This window comes from Anguilla anguilla, chromosome 9, assembly GCF_013347855.1.
Source record: "Anguilla anguilla isolate fAngAng1 chromosome 9, fAngAng1.pri, whole genome shotgun sequence".
Taxonomy (NCBI): Eukaryota; Metazoa; Chordata; class Actinopteri; order Anguilliformes; family Anguillidae; genus Anguilla; species Anguilla anguilla.
The window spans coordinates 19635431-19654328 of record NC_049209.1 but is presented as its reverse complement, the minus strand read 5'-3'; the positions used below and the strand labels follow the sequence as shown (position 1 = coordinate 19654328).

The following is an 18898-nucleotide window of genomic DNA, read 5'->3' as shown; positions in this document are numbered from 1 at the left end:
TCTAGTATTTATTTTTGAGCCTTAAAGTTCTGTGTGTTTACCAGTGTTCCCAGTATTCATTTTGTTGGGAGACTGGCTGGTGTGTGTATTTATTTAATTGGCTGGGCTCATATCAAGTTCAGAGGCGGCTGCACTCTCTTGTGGCATGTTGGATTGTCCCCCACACTGACACACAGGGGAGGTTCATTGATCCCAGAATGAGGTGAGCCCAGGGAAATGTTGATAAGAAGTCGATCTTAGTCACTAAGGAAATGTATTTTCCTCCTGATGTTTCTGTACAGTCTGGAGGAATAATTAGCTGGCAGGTTAGCCTCCTGCCTGTTACCAGTGAAACCACCCACACACACCCTAAATATTGCTTCCCAGTACACATAACTGCTGCTCTGCTACAATGGAGAATAATTATTTTGTAAAATGTTGACAAAAATAAAAAAGATTTTGAAGATTTAGCAGATGCCTTGCATTGTGGTAATTGCTCATGCTCTTTTTATACCAGGTAGGTACGTTTTTGTGCAAGAACTGTTGAGGACTTTACCTGAGTAGTACCACAAAGTTTGACACTGAAGTCCTGGCCTTACAATGTAGCCATACTTATAACTGGAAGAGGAAGTGGAAAAAGAGAGAACTAGAAACTAGCCTAGGTTTTGGTAATTGATTAGCTGTCATGGTTGGTTGCCCTTTGTAGATCTACTAAGTGACTTGCAGCACAAAATCTAACCCTGTTTTAACCTGTGGGATCAGGTTAAGATGCGTGCTAAGGTAACCCTTTGGTGGTGGTTGAGATGAGGCTCACATTTCATTATTTATAATGAAGTACTTGCAGGCTTGAAAAGCTGCTCTCCATAATTGTAAAAATCTCAGAGGAATGTTAGCATTTAAAGTTACAAAGGAACACTCTCCATCAGTTTACACTGCTACTGAATCAGTCACAACAGCCGGATGCACACATTACAAGCTAAGCTCTCCAAGGGCCAATATAATAAAAATAGGCTACTCCCTTACAGGGCCAAGTCAGGAACATTGCAGTGGCTGACTTCAGCTGCCTTCACAGCAAAGGAGTTTTTTCCTCATAGAGGCAAATTAAATGTCACTGAATGCAGCCCCATGAGATTATATTAATCTTTTTCATAGTCTCTTTTTCTCTTGGTGTACTGTGCTTCTAGTTGCTTATGAAATGCACTCTGCAAATCAAGTGCATATAGAAATAATTTTAACAGGTTTCAGTGAGTATACTGAAAATGGCACCACAATGTCTTACTTTAGTCAAGTCAGTCTTATGATTTCATTCGTCCACTTACATAGAAGCAAACTGTAATGTTTTATAAACCTGTTAACATGTGCCTGAAAAACCAAACCAACTCCTTGATGGTTTAGTTAAACTAGAAAGTTTGGACAGGCACTAAGTAAAAGTCCATTCTTGCTCCACAACTAAGGTGTGATACTCATCATTTGGTCACTGGTCATTTGGGTTTTTTCATACATATGTGTAAAATTAAGTGAGACAAGCATCACACTGATAGAATCATGCCAAGAATCTTGCATTTTGTACATAAAGTAGGCCTACATTTTGAAAGCTAATGCAATCCAAGTCCATGCTGGGTTTAAACTGCACTATGCTTAAAAAAGTGGTACAAATGAACTAAAAGTTGTTTGTACTTCAGGCTGGCTAGTTGATGGATTGAAAAATCATTTTGAATAATTAAAAAAATGATGTGATAAAAGGAACATTGAACCTTGGTGAGTCTAATAATGATAAAGGCTTCTTTCATATCGACTATAGCATCGTGAAAATGCAGATTTTTGATGAATGTTACTGTTTTGGTAATTAAAAATGTTTTTGTGATCTAATTTTTATTAGGATAAACCAAACAATATATACACAGACCCGTTCAATACGTAGAAGACAAAAAACCCCACAAGGTGGACAGTGCGGTGAATCATCATAATACATGTTATCAAGCTGCTACTGATTGTGATGTTCTCAAATAAATTTGTATAACACAACTATACTAATATATACCAACCTAGAAAGAAAATAATATACATACATATATACACATACATACGTATACATATTTACACATATGTATGTATAATATTCATACGCTCAATGAGGAAGCCCAACCTACTGTACAGTATGTTGGTAAGCTACAAGATGATACACAACACAGGAATATCAGCCTGCCAGAAACCTCAGCCCTTATTCGTGTTGCTACTAATTTTTTGGTAGCGGTTAAACCGGCTAGGACAATGCAACGACAAGGAATCGAAAATGACATTTTGAGTCATCATTTAGCAAAAACAAAGCGAAGGGGAAAGGTACATTCTTCCCAGTTATCAATGATAATGCTGATGCCACAGAGTACCAAAACGCATCAGACCATCAGAACAATCTCACATCATATGCATAAATGTATCTGGAGTTCCTTGGGACAGAAAAGACAGCAAGAATGATTTGGTGAAAACTGAACTTTGGGGTGAGATTTGTTCGCATAACATAATAAGTTGTAATGTATCATTTGGTGATCTGGGTTTCTGCAGGCAAGCCAGATATTGGGCCCAACCCTAGACCAGTTAATATTAGCAATACTTAGATCATTACTCAGAATTCTGCAAACTGCCAGTTGTTGTGAAATTGTCTGAGTGAGTAGAGACTCAAGTTTAGAGACAAGACCAAATTGAGTGCCGGATGTGTAAATTCTAAGCATAGGATGGCTGTCAATTTTAGAGCCGCAGGGAACTCCATTGGTATTGAGCTCCGCTCTAAATTGTAAACAGAAAAAGATAGTGGTACCAGATATATTCTATGATTCTTTTATATCCTGGAAAGCTCTGAGTTTTTATCTGGTAAAACATCCAGTTGGATATTGATACATTTTTCTAACCAGCAAGGGAAAGATATTGGCTTACCACCCACTGTAATTGAGTAATTATTGAACAGTGGACGATGAAGACGATATTTCAGGGGAGAGTCTGAAATTTTATCAAAGAACCACCAAACCATAATTTTCTGAGAATAATGAAGCCAAATTAGACAAACAGAGCTTTTGTGGAATGTTGGAATACACCACATCTTGTAGTCAATGAGCTTTGACTTTGTATTCTTATAGGCTATAGGGTACCTTGTATTATGAGCTTTGGGATCGAGTCTTGTATTCAGTGCTTGCATGGTGTAGGACCAGAAATAAAATTAGGTCATTTTTGCCCCTGTGTGTTTCTTGAGCATTGAAGTATAGAAAACTTCATTTGTGGGGATGTATTATTCCAAATGAATTTAGTGATTGCGGGGTGAAGTTTATTCCAATGGCCTGCTGAAGGAGAAAGAGGTATCATTGAACTAATGAAGTTAATCCTCGTCATTATGTTCATCTTGACCACAGAGACGCCTACGTGAATGGCTTGAGGGATCAATGACCACCTTGTTAGGTCGGCTAGTATTGAATTTAGTGTTCTGTCATAGTTTTTCGTGGTGATATTATTGATAGAAGTGCAAATTCCCAGCCCAAGGTAGTGGAATTGTTTGTTTATGTGAATATCAGTATAAAGGTTTTCAGAGTTCACTGCATTATTCAGAGGAAGGAAAGCTGACTTAGACCAATTTATCTTGTAGCCTGAGATGTTTCCAAAATTTGAGAATATTGTAAAGATGAGTGGAGAGATTATTGACATACAGAAGCAAATCATCTGCATACAGAGATAGATGGTGACTAGTGTTGTACAGAGAAATGGAAATAGCTGTTTTTTTCTGTAATGTTATTGATTTGTTTTGTTTGTTTTCTTGTAATAGTTGTTTTGATATCTATAAACTAGTAGATGCTTCCACAAACTGTCAGGCTGCAATGTGTGTACAGCAGCGTCTGCTTGAGAGGCAGGGATTAACGGTCTCCTCCCGACCGGTAGTTTTTTATGGAAATCAGAACCGCAAATCCCAGTTTTCTATGGCTAGGGTTTCAGGCTTAAATGCAGCCATGACCATCATGTTTGAATTTGGCCATGTGATTGATAAGCGGAATATGAATTAGCTTGGCAAAAAATAAAATGACATATGCATTAAAATGTAGCTATAATTGCTCAGGGAATCTCCAAAAAGAATAAATGGGATTGTGCGTCACAGTTCATTGAAATGCACTGTAAATGTGCTCAGCATTATCCCTTTATGTTACTCCTCTACTTGATTAAAGCAATATTGCTTCTCTCTGGTATCTTGTGTGCCAGTTGATCCATATGTTTGAAGTGTGTTTGAAAATATTATCTACCTAGGGAACATGTGTAACTGTACATACCGGCACATACCAATGCCATTTCTGTCTAACTGGGTTGATTGATTAATACTTGTACTATATGGCTTTTTCTCATCATCGAACACTTTTATGTGCCAGTTGGCGGTGTTGTCTAATGGTTAAGGAACCGGGCTTGTAAACCGGAAGTTGCATGTTTGGTTCTCTGTGGGGCACTGGTATTGCATTCTTGAGCAACATACTTAACCTCAATACCTTTAGTAAGCATCTAGCTGTATACATTGATTACATTTAAAATATGAGCTCTACGTGTCTGGTTTAGAGTGTCTCTTAAATGCCTAAATGTAAAATGCAATGTGAATATTGTGGTCTTTTGTCCAACCGAAGAGTGCCTTTTTCTCTGTCCTCTGTGTTCTGGGCCTCCAAGGGGATGCTGGAGGAGGTGCCAGCCCTCAGAGTCCCAGGAAACATCTGCATGTGTGCGTACTTTTCATTCTGGGTGGCCCTCTTTCTGTCTGTCTGTAAGGATGTATGCATGTTCTCATAGACTGGAACAGAATGACCTAAAGGCCTTTTCTTCATTGGATGTACTGTTGCCTCTCTATGATGTCACCAACTGTCTCTGCTCATACATTGGGTGGCCTATGAACTTTCTGTAATGTCATTAAATCCCCCCCAACACCAAGTCACAGCTGGCGCCAGAACTGGCTGAAAACAGATATAGTGGTATTGGTCTACATTCAGTGGTCAGACGTAGTGTCTTCTGTGGATCAGTGAATCTTGTCCATGCAGTGGTTAACGAAAGAAAGACATGCTGAGATAACATATCAGGAGTGATGTGACAGACTCTGAGAGTTCTGGTTTCCACATCACTGAGCATTAAATGGCAAATTCAGCACAGCTGGTCTTTCTGAAAAACCATTTAACTGCAAAACCATGAACATTTGAATTTAATTGTAATTGCAACAGTCAAGCAGCACCAAATTAAAGTATTTTCCAGCAGGTCTGCCTGTTCTCGAATCGTCATGGAGCCCGGAAGAACTCTGTAGGTAGTGGGTCTTTCAGCACAAACAAGGAGGCGATCAGTGCATAGTCTCACTTGTGAATAAATATCTCTTGCAAGGGCACGGAAATACAAATCCAATGAAGGTCCATTTCCTCAATCACCCGATTCTGTCCGGCATCCATTAATCATGTGGCTGTGACTGCCGCGCACTTTGAGAAGTGCGTTATGTGTCCGTTTATTTCGAATAAAACTCGATTCGGGGCTAATGCGTGTGCCGGGAAGGATGTGTTTGTTTTTTGGCGGCATAGCCTTTTGATGAGGCGGACGGTTTACCTCTCGGCTGGAAGCCTTCCAAATTTTTTATAATGACTGTTATTTATTCCTTTGTCGGAAGCTGTTATCCTGAGGGGCTCATAAGACAGCCATAGCACGATGCAGTCAATGCACAGCATTAGAACAAAGATGATGGTACAGAAAAGGAATAGCTGAATAATAAGTAACATCGGTAAAAAAGGGTCTAGCTAAAAAAACAAGAAGGAAATGAATGGCAGCAAGATAAGTGTGTAACCAATCTGATACAAGTCGGTTCCTTTTTTTGTTGGTTGCTAACTTTAAACATTTAAGCCTTGTTTTCTGTACTTTCTGTCACTGCCTGGTCTGCAGTGTATACATCTCATAAATCGGCTATTAGGAAAACAGGGGAGTGGCTATAATTAATATAGCCTGGGTTTAGAGGTTCTCTATTTGCAGGAATTTATGGTTGTTTTCAGTGTTGTAGACTTTTCAACAAGTGCTTTGTCACCAGTACACAGAAGTCACCCCAGCAGCGAAACACGCATACACGTTGCTAAATCTGAAAGCGCAGCCAACCGCACGGTCACAAAGAGAAGTCTGTGAGAACAAGGGAGGGAGCAGACTTCCGTGGTGAAGAAGGTTTTAGTTACAGGAAGTGACTGTGAATCATCTCCCAATTACTTGCAGTGAGCTCCTGCCAAAAACCTACAGTTTATCCTGTCTTGTCCACATGTTTTCTGTGGCTGCTGGTAGAACAGGCGATTTGTGGGGAACCAGAACTCTTATTGACAGGTGGTAGCAGCATGGCATTGTACAGCATTGCTTTTTATTTAGTGGCTTGTATTTTGTGCGCGACACAAGGCAAGGCAAGTTTATTTGTATAGCGCATTTCATACACAGAGGCAATTCAAAGTGCTTTACATAAAATAGATAAAAAGGAAAAAGCTAAAAAAAAATAGTAAGCAGTCTTGGGATTTTACTTTAGGACAAAAGGACAAAAAGGTATTCAAAGTATCATATAGCCCTAGCTGCTGGGGAACCCATCCTGTTAAGGCACTGTTGTAGTGTATAGATGGGTCATATGGGCTTAATGCTAACATTTCTCTGGGAAGCCATGGTTCAGTTTGGCTGGGATGACAGCATCTCATTAGAGACCCCAAAATACCAAAATAAATAAATAAATGTGTGGTGTATTTACATTTTGTTTTAATTTAAGCAGAGTTTGACTTGGCTGCACTGGGCAGCTACACATGAAGTGTCTTCCTCTGACTCATGTCTGTACTTGCCTGACTTACGAACTGCAGTGTGATGACAAGTAGGAGGAGGACTGTTTACTCAAGTAAATAAGCACTTTCTGGTCGATTCTAAATCTTATAAGGAAGCAATATAATTAGAAAATCAGATTTTTTTTGTCTAATGAAAATTACAAGGCACAAACAAAATACATAAATAAGTAGGCTAATTGTCACATTGTGTGTGTGTGTGCATGCATGTGTGGCACAAGGGTTTTTATGTATAGTTGCCCATTCATATGTGGTGTATTTACATTTTGTTTTAATTTAAGCAGAGTTTGACTAGGCCGCACCATTAGCCCCCTAAGAATCATAAATAACCCACTAGAAATCGATGCAGAAATCGAAAAAGCAAAGTATATTGGTATGCATTGTAACTTAACTTAATCTTACAACTTATTGTGTCGCCACAGCAGTAATTTTACAAAATGTCACAAGTTGATCAATATTTTATCTTTTTAACTAACCTGATGTATTCATATAGTAATTAAGAAATAATGTTGACGTTATGTCTTATATTAATGTAACTTTGTCAACTTTGTAACCTAGCTAGCTTCACAGGAGGATAACACTGTTACCTTGAGGACTAGCTAGCCCGTTGCTCATCTAGCCATTAGCTCCAAGTATGATATCCCAGGCCAGCTCACCAGTTTTAATCTTTTTATTCTTTTCTGGTGAGAAATGCTACACATACTCATAAACATTTCTGTGTTTCACGCCAATAACCCTGCTAAAAGGCCAAAATATAATGAAAATGTTTTAATAAATACATTTTATCAATGGTTTGTTAAAATAGCTATCATCTTAGCAGTAGCGTTAGCACTAGCAAGTGAATCCTGATATATGGAAAAAGGAAAGTGTGGAGAAGGAAAGGAACTGCTCATGATCCAAAGAATCCCCCTTATCTGTGAAACTTGGTGAAGGTAGTGTTATGGCATGGGCATGTATGCTGCAAAACAACAAAAATTGTGTCACTGTCCAAATACTCATAGACTACACTATATATGTATTTATAAACAAATGATGGCTTTATAATTTGTGTTTGGCTAAATTAAAGCTAACTGTAACAGTAACAGGTTGAGTTTGTTCACTCAAACACACTTTAAATAGAGCAATTGAGTTTCATTAAGTATGACTGTTATCAGAAAAACACAAGATACTCATACAATCAACCGTTTAACTGTTTTTGCATTTAATGCTGTAATGAGTATTCATTTCAAAGCACTTGAATGTTTGAGAATTTTCTGTATGATTAATAAATTTATTTCCTTTCAAAGCAATTTGCCTTGATGAAGATGTGCAAACACAGTCTAGGCTACTCTCTTTAGGCTAAATCGGCCTTGGATTAACAAATTGCGGTTTGCAGTGCACACGACAGGCTCAGAATTATTGGCTTAAGACTTAAGGTTTTTCAGTTTTAGGCTATGATTTCAAAGATGAAGCCTTTGTCTATTTTTATGTCTTCATTTCCCAGATTAGCTAAATAAAATATTTATCAAACAAGGTCTGTAGCCTATCAGTCTACTAAAGACTGATCGTTATTGAAAGGAAACAGACCGCAGTCGGGGGCTTATTCAGTTATTTCTGGCACGGTGCTCTGAAAATTCTCTGTGCCACCTCTAAGTGGGTCCACTACTGTAAAATGGGACCACGAAAAACGTGCTAAAGCAATTGCAAGGACAAATCAGCTCGTCCTCCTGTAGAGAAAATTGTAAAATGTTGCGCCCCTAATGAGAAACACAGGCCGATATCACCTGCTTTCAAAATGCTGCTGGAGGTTGCAGATGGAGCTGATGGAGAAAATGTTTGGTCATTCCAAATTTGGAGCAATTAGAGAAAAATAATGATAATATATATATTTTTAAGTATCGCATAGCCTCAAAGAAAAGAGGATTTGGTTTCTCTGTATATGCTGTCTATAGTTTTCCATGGAGTGCATTGCATAATTTAAGGCCAATAATATTTCTTCTCAAGCTGAAGTGTGCCTCCAACTTTTTACAGTGTTTCTCTTCATTGCTCTCCCACCCCCTGCTGTTGTCATGGTCTTTTCTGGAGTTCATCTCATCTGTGTTATCGGGGTAGTGCAGTAAATTTTGGGCCCTTATTGATTTCCACGACAACACCTCGCATGCTGAGCGTTTAATCTAACTGACTTTTCTCACAATGTGATGTCCGCGTGCATAATTTGATGTTTCACTGAAGTGACCCAGGTACTCCAATAGGGTTTCTCTAACCACTCCCGTCTCCTTTGCTCCCCCCCCCCCAGGTGGTCCGACTTTGCCAGAACCCAAAGCTGGCGCTGAAGAACAGCCCGCCCTACATCCTGGACCTGCTGCCAGACACCTACCAGCACCTGCGCACTATCCTGTCCCGCTACGAGGGCAAGATGGAGACTCTGGGCGAGAACGAGTACTTCCGCGTCTTCATGGAGAACCTGACCAAGAAGACCAAGCAGACCATCAGCCTGTTCAAGGAGGGCAGGGAACGCATGTACGAGGAGAACACCCAGCCCAGGTAACGGCCAGGGGAAAGGGTGCTCTCTATACCTTTATTTGCCATTTATGCTTTATTGTTGCAAGCAAGTCTCTTTTAGGGATTAATAAAGTATCTATTGGTTGGAGGCTACTCCTGTGTTAAAGTAATATATGTGGAAAATTAATATCATATTTATTCAGTATCATTGATATATAAGTCAATATATATAAAAATGTGTTGGATAATATGCTATCCTTACATTGTGCTTGTGTTCCAAAACGCTTGTAATTACAGTCTGCTTAAACTGCATTCTTAGGAAGCGCACATTAATACGGTAATAAGCCTCATTTTTGTACTTTTGACTTTGCCATGAAGGTAGAGGCTCTGTTAGTGTCATCGGTTTAAAAAAAATTTGGCTTCATCAGCACCTAATCACGACAAGGTGCTGGCTCCTGAACAAGCGAGCATAAGATTGTGAATTACAGGTTACAGTATATTTGTTCTTGATGTATTGCCTTGCTTTCTTGGAGTTTGCGTTGTTGTCCAGCATGATTTATCTATTTTGTTTCATCTTGCTGCCGTCTTGTAATAGATCTCAGCAGGACATCTTTGTTAGGTTTTTACAAAAATAAAAAAAGAAACGCTATGCTACAATGCACGCTTACTTAGCAGACATCCTCATGCAGGGCTGTCAGTCTGATTTACATTGCTCGCCACGGCACACGCTGTGCTTTTATTCAAATGGTGTGCGCTGAAGCTCTTTGGGGTAAATGTCATGCTCAAGGCAGCCTTGTCCGTGCCTGTTCCCGGCTTCCGCCTCCTCGTGTGATTCGAGCCTACAACCTTCAATTTAGGCGAGTTCAGAAACCAGCAGAAACTGCTGCAGGAAGCACTCAGACGTAATGATTTATGTGATGTCACCCCTCCCAGCTGGCCCCGCGGTACAGGGCTTCCTTTGTCCGGCTGCTGGACCTGGTCTTGGGTGTTGGCACCCGCATTTAACGATTAATAACGAAACGCCTCCACCTCCTCCCTCCCTCCCTGTGTGAAACGGAGTCAAGTCGTTACACACGGGCTGCTTTGCATTGCCTTCCTCTGCCCTGTGTCTATGCAAATCGGCCCGGTACCACGCCCCTCCCCCCCCCAATGTCTGTGCGTTACAGGCTTGGAGAAAGGCGCAAGCGAAAACAAAACGCATCGGCGCACATCTGTGCTGCATCACCTTTCTCCGTGCTCCGCAAACGCCTACCTGCCTAAGAACAGGAACACCCTGCGTGAACTGAAGCCTTTCAATCTGCGGACACGTGTTTTAGTGTGTGTGTGTGTGTGTGTTAGTGCGAGTGTGTGTGTGTGCGAGTGAGAGCATGTGTGTGTGAGCGTGTGTGTGTGAGTATGTGTCTGTGTGTGCGCGTGTGTGTGTGAGCGTGTGTGTGTGAGCGTGTGTGTGTGAGCGTGTGTGTGTGAGCGTGTGTGTGTGTGAGCGTGTGTGTGTGAGCGTGTGTGTGTGAGCATGTGTGTGTGAGCGCGTGTGTGTGTGTGAGCGTGTGTGTGTGAGCGTGTGTGTGAGCGTGTGTGTGTGTGAGCGTGTGTGTGTGAGCGTGTGTGTGTGAGCGCGTGTGTGTGAGCGCGTGTGTGTGTGCGTGCAGGAGATGCGCCGCTGGGTTCTGTTAGTTTTCTCAGAATGCATGCCGCACTTCCGCTCTGCAGTGCCAAGCTGAGCGTCTGCAGCCCTGAGCCCTCTCTCATATATTTATCATTGAGTGTGCCGTGCTAAAATCGACAAGGCCCTCCTGTGCCTGAGTGAGCCATCCCTTTATCCATCCGTGAAAAGCATAATAAAGATTATAACACAGAGCCCCACATATAAGGAATACACTTTAGAATATTATAAATACAGTCCACATATCCAATAGTTAATTGTTTGTCAATTCATGTTTAGCTCAGATATATTGTGAAATTGCATTCCTCATATTTTGTGTATCACACTTTCTATTACATGCAAAAGTGTGAGGGTGTATTTTGGTGTACTCGTTATTGCATTTATTGTTATATGAAGTATTTAAGGAAGTACTGTATGCTCCTTGTATTCCTTGTAGTATGGATTTTTCCTTATAGTTGCATGCATTGTTTTTCCATTTTTCTCATTGAGCCATTGCGGCCAATTACACACGCACCCACTTTTCATACACAAAATGGCTGCAGGCTTCCCTTGGCCACTACTTCTAGTGTGGTGCAATGTCAGGGCCAGACCTGAGGCTATTTACAATGCCTGCACTGCTCTGCTGTGGTGTCTGTGGTCAGACAGGCAAACTGAAATAAACTGTGGGAGGTGTAGAAATGTGCGGTGTAGTATTTGTTGGAAATGAGAGAGAGAGAGAGAGTTGTGTTAACCTTGTGTTAACAGTGACACAGGGCTTGTGCGTCACCGTCAGACCTCTTCCTGTTTCGTTCCGTCTCTGTCCACCCTGTGCAGGGCTAGGCTGCACACTGGTTTCCTGCGTACGCGTCGCTGTACCCCCATGCCACACGTACGCTAATCAACGGACCCTTAAATACCTCACGCCCTTTTTTTGCATTACCCATGCCCATATTCAGGGAAATTTGCCTTCCTTGCATATTTTCAGCTCATAAAATGATCTATAAATACGAGTGAATATTTACTGAAGCAGTTCAGCTGGGTGCCTTGCAGTGCCCAACATGAGATCTGGACATGCAACCATTCCATTATAAGTAGCCTAAAGTTTCCTGCTTCCTACGCTGCTGCTGTGGACAGTCACCACACACATTTGACATAGATGCTTGGCCGGCTGCTGCACCCACAAATAGGCCCCTGTCCCACCGCACGCGTAAGTCACTAGCGTAGCTCTGTCACGAGAGTTTCCTTCTTTTATTTGTGGGTTAAATAAAAATAAAGCGGGGTATTGCTAATAGTAATGTGTTGCTAAATTTAGCCGCTGACCCCAGCCTTGATGCAGTGGTCCTCCTCATTCCTCCCGCTTCTGGCTTCCGGAGCAAATGTGCCTGCTGATGTCATTCCAGTGCTCCTAAGGCTGTGCACTGGTAAAAATATATGAGATCAGCAGTTTCTTATGCACTTCCCTTTAAAATATCTGTTTGAAGCTTGGAATACATGGGGTTTGGAGAAGGGGGTGTTCATGTGTGAAAATTTACCTGGGGAAGTCTTTAGATGGGTATGTTGGACACTGACAACAGGGTTTTTAAGAAAAAGTCAGGGTTTTCAGCACAGTGTGTGGTTTTTAAAAATCTGGCAGATGTGACATGGCTGATGTTCAGTCAGTTTTTCATGCTTCTCATTATAGCTGAATCCTGCTGAGACAGTAGGCCCCCATGGTGAGCAGTCACAGACACTGCAATAAGGCTGTCTCTCTTTTTATCTCTATTCCGTTCGATGCGGAAATAATCTGTAGCATTTACACAGGAAACTCAATTAATTTGTTTTCAGGGAGCAAACTTTGTTATTCAAAATATACCTTTGTTGAATGAGTCTCTGTCACATGAGTATGCGTGCATGCGCATAAAGGTGTCTTTTTTTCCACACAAAGGGATTAGGCTTGTGTTCTGTGGTGGGGAAGGGAGTTTTTAAGCGTTGCTTGTCACTAGTCCATGCATCTAAAACAAGCATCTTTCAGAACTTTTTTCCTTCCTGTAATCTGTATATAAATTTTGGTTTTTTTCCCATTCAGGCTTGCAGAAATTTATAACTGCTAATCCTAGCACATACAGCCAAACAGGATGTAGAAACATGTCGGTGCACTTTCAGGCATGTTGTGTCTCCTGGTTAGCTACGGCTCTTGATTTATCGTGTTTTTTTTAATTGTCCTCTGAGGTTTGTGGAGTTGGCTGGTCTGAACTCAAGGTGGATTTATGCTTCTTGCAGAAGTTGGCACACACAAGCTCCTGCATCCACGATGATGTAATTGCGACTGAAAAGTCCACACAGCCTCTTTGTATGCCTCTCAGAATCTGAATTTAAAATATATAAATATTATTTATATATACAGAGGGTGCAATATATGGAAAGAATGGGATGTTTTTGGCGCATGCATAAAAGCAACGTCTCAACCTGAGTGGTTACCCTGTGACGAGTTAGCTAGCTTTAAATTAGCCACGCGCAGAGGCAGAGAAGCAGGGCCCTTTAATTCCACATCCTGGAGGTCTGTGGGCGGGGTTTCAGATGAGTTTAGTGCTGGGAGCGGTGTCTTTGTTGTTGCCCCCTCCTCCACCCCCCCCTCACAGATGGGTTGATAACCAACTGAACACTCTGCCTGCTTTGTGCCAGAGATAACCGACCCCACCCGGATGTGGCAGGTACATGCATACCTGTTTGCTCCTCATTTGCTCGCGCTGGCCCACATGTGCGCCTACACACAAACGTTTTACGTGCGTGCATATTCGGTCACACACATGCACATTATCGCAATGACAGACAATCACACACACACACACACACATTCACACACCTGTTTCCTGTGAATTCAGGGAGGCCTCTGTGCAGCAGGAGTGTGGTGGGGAGGAGCAGACATCTTTTTAAAATTTTTTTTATTTTATCAGTGACTCAGACTCAAGGGTTAAGTTGAGGCTCCACGCACAGCTTTACTGGGCTAGAGTGCAGAGCGGGGGGGGAGGGGTTCGCTGTGGCATCCTCTCCGTACAGAAGCGTCGCGTAGCCAGACGTTACACAGATGTCCCTCTGAAGGCACGGCCCCGCGCTGAGGAGAAACCCCCCCCCCCCAGGCCGGGGGCTGTGAGAGCCGCTGAGGAGAGGGGGCGGTTTTGGCTGCGGAGAGGCATTATTCAGAAGAGCTCTGGGGAAAGGAGGGGTGATGGAAGGGTGTGGGGGGGGGGGGATTTGGGGGGGGCGTAAAAGCGTCCACTCTGAGGTCAGAAACAGTCCTAGTCCATGTGGGAAAGTAGGGGTCCCGGAGCCCTCCAGGGACAACTGTGGGGCTCGTATGCAGTGGAGAGCAAGGGGGCGTCTCAGGGGCGAAACTGTTCCCCAAAAAAACAGAGGTACAATGGAGAAATTGTAAGGGAAAAAATTAACAAATTTTTTGGATACGTTTTCATTTCCGTTTTTTTTTAAATCTACCTCTCTGTTTTATGGAGAAATTTATAACTTTGAGCATACGATAAGATTAGCTGAATGTCAATATAGCTATAAAAAGGTTATTGTTTAAAATATGAATAAAAACAATGCTGAAACTTACTTGTCACGCACTAGTGCCATTCAGAGGGGTACATGTTAGTAAAAATCCAATATAGAAGTGCTAAGACATTCATCAGAGCGCCAGTAGTCATTTCTGGCCGAAGTTCAGTGACTTAGGGCCACCTGTTAGCCCCTTGGTTTCTCGCATTGTACTTCAGTCCTCCGCCAGCTAGAGGTCGCGATAGCCTCTTTCTCAAGCCCCTTCTCAAACAATTTAACTCATTTGTGTCACCTCAATAATCTTAAACTGATTAAGTAATTGCCACTAATTAAGCACCAATGATGATTGACAGCGATGTTGATAAGCGACAAGTGTCAAATTCAGTTTGATTACTTACAACCTTGGACATGCAGTATTTTTACATTTTAAGGATAGATTTTGTCAGTGGGAAATGCCCACATTAAAAATGAAAGCAGTTACAAAGCATGTAACTTGCACACGAAAAGTTACATTTTAAAAAAAGAAATAATGATTCAACTGATTATCTAATCATGGTCCTCGCTCAAGACCTTAAGTAGAATCAGGTGTCTTAGTGCTGGGCTAAAACAGAAACCTGCACCCACATCAGCCCTTTTCGGGTATGATTGGACACCCCTGATGTATGTAGGTGCATTTTTCTTTTAGCTGCAGTGATACTTAATCCTGGTCCTGGAGAGCCACATAGTCTGCTAGTTTTTGTTTTGTCTGCCGGGCTAGATGTGGTACATACAATCTAGACAAACGTTGAAAACCCAGCTAGATTTGATTGAAATGTACAGTTTTATAGCTGGCTAGGCCAGTAAAATCTGAACTAAATTAGGGCTAAATTAAGCTAACCTAGTCCTTTTATGTCAAGACATCTCTCAATGTAGACGTCTGCCCCTGTAGATGTGTATATTCCATCTGTATCTGGGCTTGTGCTCACTGGGTAACATGGTGGATACAAGCCCCTGGTGCCCCTTCTTATAATAAATTAACAAAAGTATTTGTGTAGATAGATGGTACACAGGGGCTGAACCAAAAAAAGTACAGAGGTACTGTACCTTTTTTAGAGTGGTACCTTGTGGCAGTTTGTAGGGTTGTAATTGTAAGCGGCTAATCTGAAGCCCTCGCCTTCCCACAGCTTTCTTGTGGTCTGTGCAAAGCTGCTTCATTCAGAGCGTTGTGCTAGTGGGTGCACAGAGAGCCAGCTTATCAGCCATGTACAACAGGTGTGTCTCACAGGAACACAACTGTGCCCCTGCATTATTTTTTTGCTGTTTAAGTGAATCGGTATGAAGTTCAGTATACAATTCATATGCATATATGAGTACGTATTTGTATGTATTTTGCAGTGACAAACAGGAGGTATACAAAACGCAATTATTCAGTGACACGTCGGTGGCTGTCTGATGGGAAATGGGTGAAGAAAGATTGTGCGCTTGCATTTTCACAGTTTCCATTTCCCTCTTTTCTCTCACCCACCCCTACTGCTTCAGCTTCTCCTTGTTTGTGCAGCTAAATTTTCCACAATGGCTTGCTTAAGTCTTAGACCCCCCCCCCCCCCAATTCCTTTTGTTAGCAAAATATTCAACATTACCTGTCAATTCACTTCAATTTAAGTGTACAGATGGACACATGGGACTTTTAGCAACCTGAGAAACTTGCATAAGCAGGGAAAAAGAACACAATTGTGTAGAGAGTAGACTTTCACCCAGTTTCTGGTTCTGATCCGACTCTGAGGGGGTGTACTGCAGTTGAACTGAATTTTTTCTGTGTTAAATTATGTTCATATATTAATAATATGTCAAGTGACTATAGCACTGTTACTTTGTGACTGTCCACTTTAAAAATCAGTTTTTATCTAGTTTTTTCTTCTCACATAAAAAAGGCCTCACTATAACCAATAGGATAGATGCTGCATCCTCCTCCTTTCATTTGAGCATTCCCACTCGCGTTAAGAATGCAGTGCCAGCAGCATTTCTTTTTTCTGAAGGCCACAGTCCAAGATGTGCAGGCATTTTTCTGTTAGAAAGGTTACCCTGCAGGCTGCAGTGGAAGCGTCTGATTGGCCAGAGGAGTTGTGCATGCATAATGAGATGGATGCCTTTTCGACCTGAGCGACATTACAGCCCGTGTGTCACCCTTCTTGGCAGCTGGTGTCAGTTGATACTGGTCCAGATTTAATTTCTGGTGAACTGCTTTTCTACAAAATACCAATCGCTAATCTGGAAGTGAAATAAATCTGCACCACTCTTGTATGAAACTCTAACCAGATATTAAGCCAGTGGCAGTAGAATCATTCATTAACTGCTATAAAAGTGATACAGGACCCCCTGCAGATTTCTGCATGTGAGTTAGAAATGTCGTCAGCTTAGTTAAACAAATTAATTAGAAAATAAAATGGAAGGAAAAAGTTTTCACTCTAGACTTATCTGCATGAGGAAGTTGCACTCATTTTGCCTTGTCTACTTCCTGAAAAACGTTTCTAAATCACATTATTACCCCACTTTTTAAATGAAATTCTGTCAAAGGAACCATTGTGCAAATGACTGTATGCAGTTATACCGTGCTGCACTGTGGTTATGCCATTTCTTGTTTCATTGCTGTGACAAAACCCACTTTTGTACACTCTAAGCTTACTCCATAACATCTGTTGTTTCTGAGAATTAGAAACTTGCATCTAATAGGTTTCTCAACAACGAGATTTCCTGACGTTTGAAAAAGGATTTAAGTGGACTAAGTTTTATTTGGATGAAATAGGATGGAAAGTGTAATTTATCAGACTTTTATATAAACTTATATAGCTTAAATATATTGACCTATAACCTGATATTTTATTAGACTGAATATATAGGCTTGTGTATTGAACTCTTAAAAGTGTATTCTTTATTGAGGGCCATGGAGTGTATGGAACACAGAAATATGTGTGGGACAGGGGCGATGGGACTGCAGTGACCACTTAATTATTTATGTGGACTTTCAGCAGCCAGCCACTGTCGCAGTACTTGCGCATTCGTCAGAGGGAGTTTATAAGACTTTATTTTTGCTTGGCAATACTCATTTGAGCATTCCAGGGCAATACAAAAGGACCCTCGTGGCTTCTCCAAATACGAAAAAGTTATGCATTAAGGGAAGTGTAGTTCACATTGATTTTGGGGGGAAAATGGTGACAGCTTTTTGGAAACTAGCTTAATATGAAGCGGCTTTGCTGATACCTGGTTAATATGAACTGGCAATCACAAAGTGTTTACAATTAAATACAGTTATTTGCAGCTATCCTGTCACAGAAAGTGTAACCCCATTTGTGGTTTGTAGAATATCTAGTTTCCTGGATCAGAAAAGACAGTCTATTTTGGTCAAGCGTGCTATCTATGAAAAGGCCACTCTCACAGGGAGGGCCATTTAAGATGTTTTTTTCTGTTTTGGGGAGGGAGTGGAATTCAATTCTTGGTGAAATGAACACTGGGTTGGACTTGCTATGATATGCAGTTTTTTATCCTGTTGAACATTTGCAGAAGTGTGTGTGTGTGTCTGTGGCCCTACTTCTGTATGTTTGTGAGTGCTTGTGTGTGTCCTTGTGCCTGTATGTGAGTGCGTGTGCACGCGCGCATACACCCTCTTACTGGCTGTTTCCTGTGTAGCGCCTGTGCATGTGTGTATGTTTGTGTGTGTGTGTATATGTGAGTGTTTGTGTGTGTGTGTATGTGAGTGTTTGTGTGTGTGTGTGTGCGCCTTTGTGTGTATGTTTGTGTGCGTGTGTATATGTGAGTGTTTGTGTGTGTGTGTATGTGAGTGTTTGTGTGTGTATGTGCCTTTGTGTGTGTGTGTGTGTGAGAGAGTGTTTTTGTGTGTGTGTGAGTGTTTTTGTGTGTGTGTGTGTGTGTGTATGTGAGTGTTTGTGTGTGTGTGTGTCTTTGTGTGTATGTTTGTATGTGGATGTGTGCATGCGCCCTCTTACAGTCTATTTCCTGAGAGAGATCCTGTGTGGCGCCTCTTCCGGTGTGTGTACTTCTGAAGCAAAGAGTGTGATAAAAAGGGGAAGGCAGTTTCCATTTGGTGACGTGGGTGCTGCTGCTTAGCTGTTGATTATTTGAAATTTGAAATGTGATGACTATATGTGTGGTTGCATGAATTGTGTAGTGTTCTCAGCTTGCTTGTTCATTTTGAACTGCATTTCTCTGCTAGAAGATCTCTTCTCTCTGAGTGGAGTTGTTGGAAGATTATTGTTGTAATTATTATTTTGATATGATCCCTGCATTTTCTTTGCAATTTGGGGAAAGCTGCTGTGTGAACATTCAAATTTAATTGAATTTGCCAAGTATTTTAATGCAGTGCGCTGTAGCCACAACAATAGCAGTAGTGCTGCAGAGAGCTGGCTTGTGAGGCCATTCACAAAGCAAAGAG

At 41.5% G+C, this 18898-nt stretch overlaps 1 protein-coding gene across 2 annotated transcripts in view; it reads left to right on the top strand.

Moving 5' to 3' along the window:
- The window catches only part of LOC118235559 (E3 ubiquitin-protein ligase CBL-like), a 40434-nt gene that overhangs the window by 1763 nt on the left and 19773 nt on the right, over positions 1-18898 (top strand). For both annotated transcript variants that reach the window (XM_035433012.1, XM_035433011.1), the window contains exon 2: positions 9097-9344. In XM_035433012.1, the coding sequence (XP_035288903.1) occupies positions 9097-9344 (248 nt within the window). The remainder of the gene's footprint in view (positions 1-9096; positions 9345-18898) is intronic.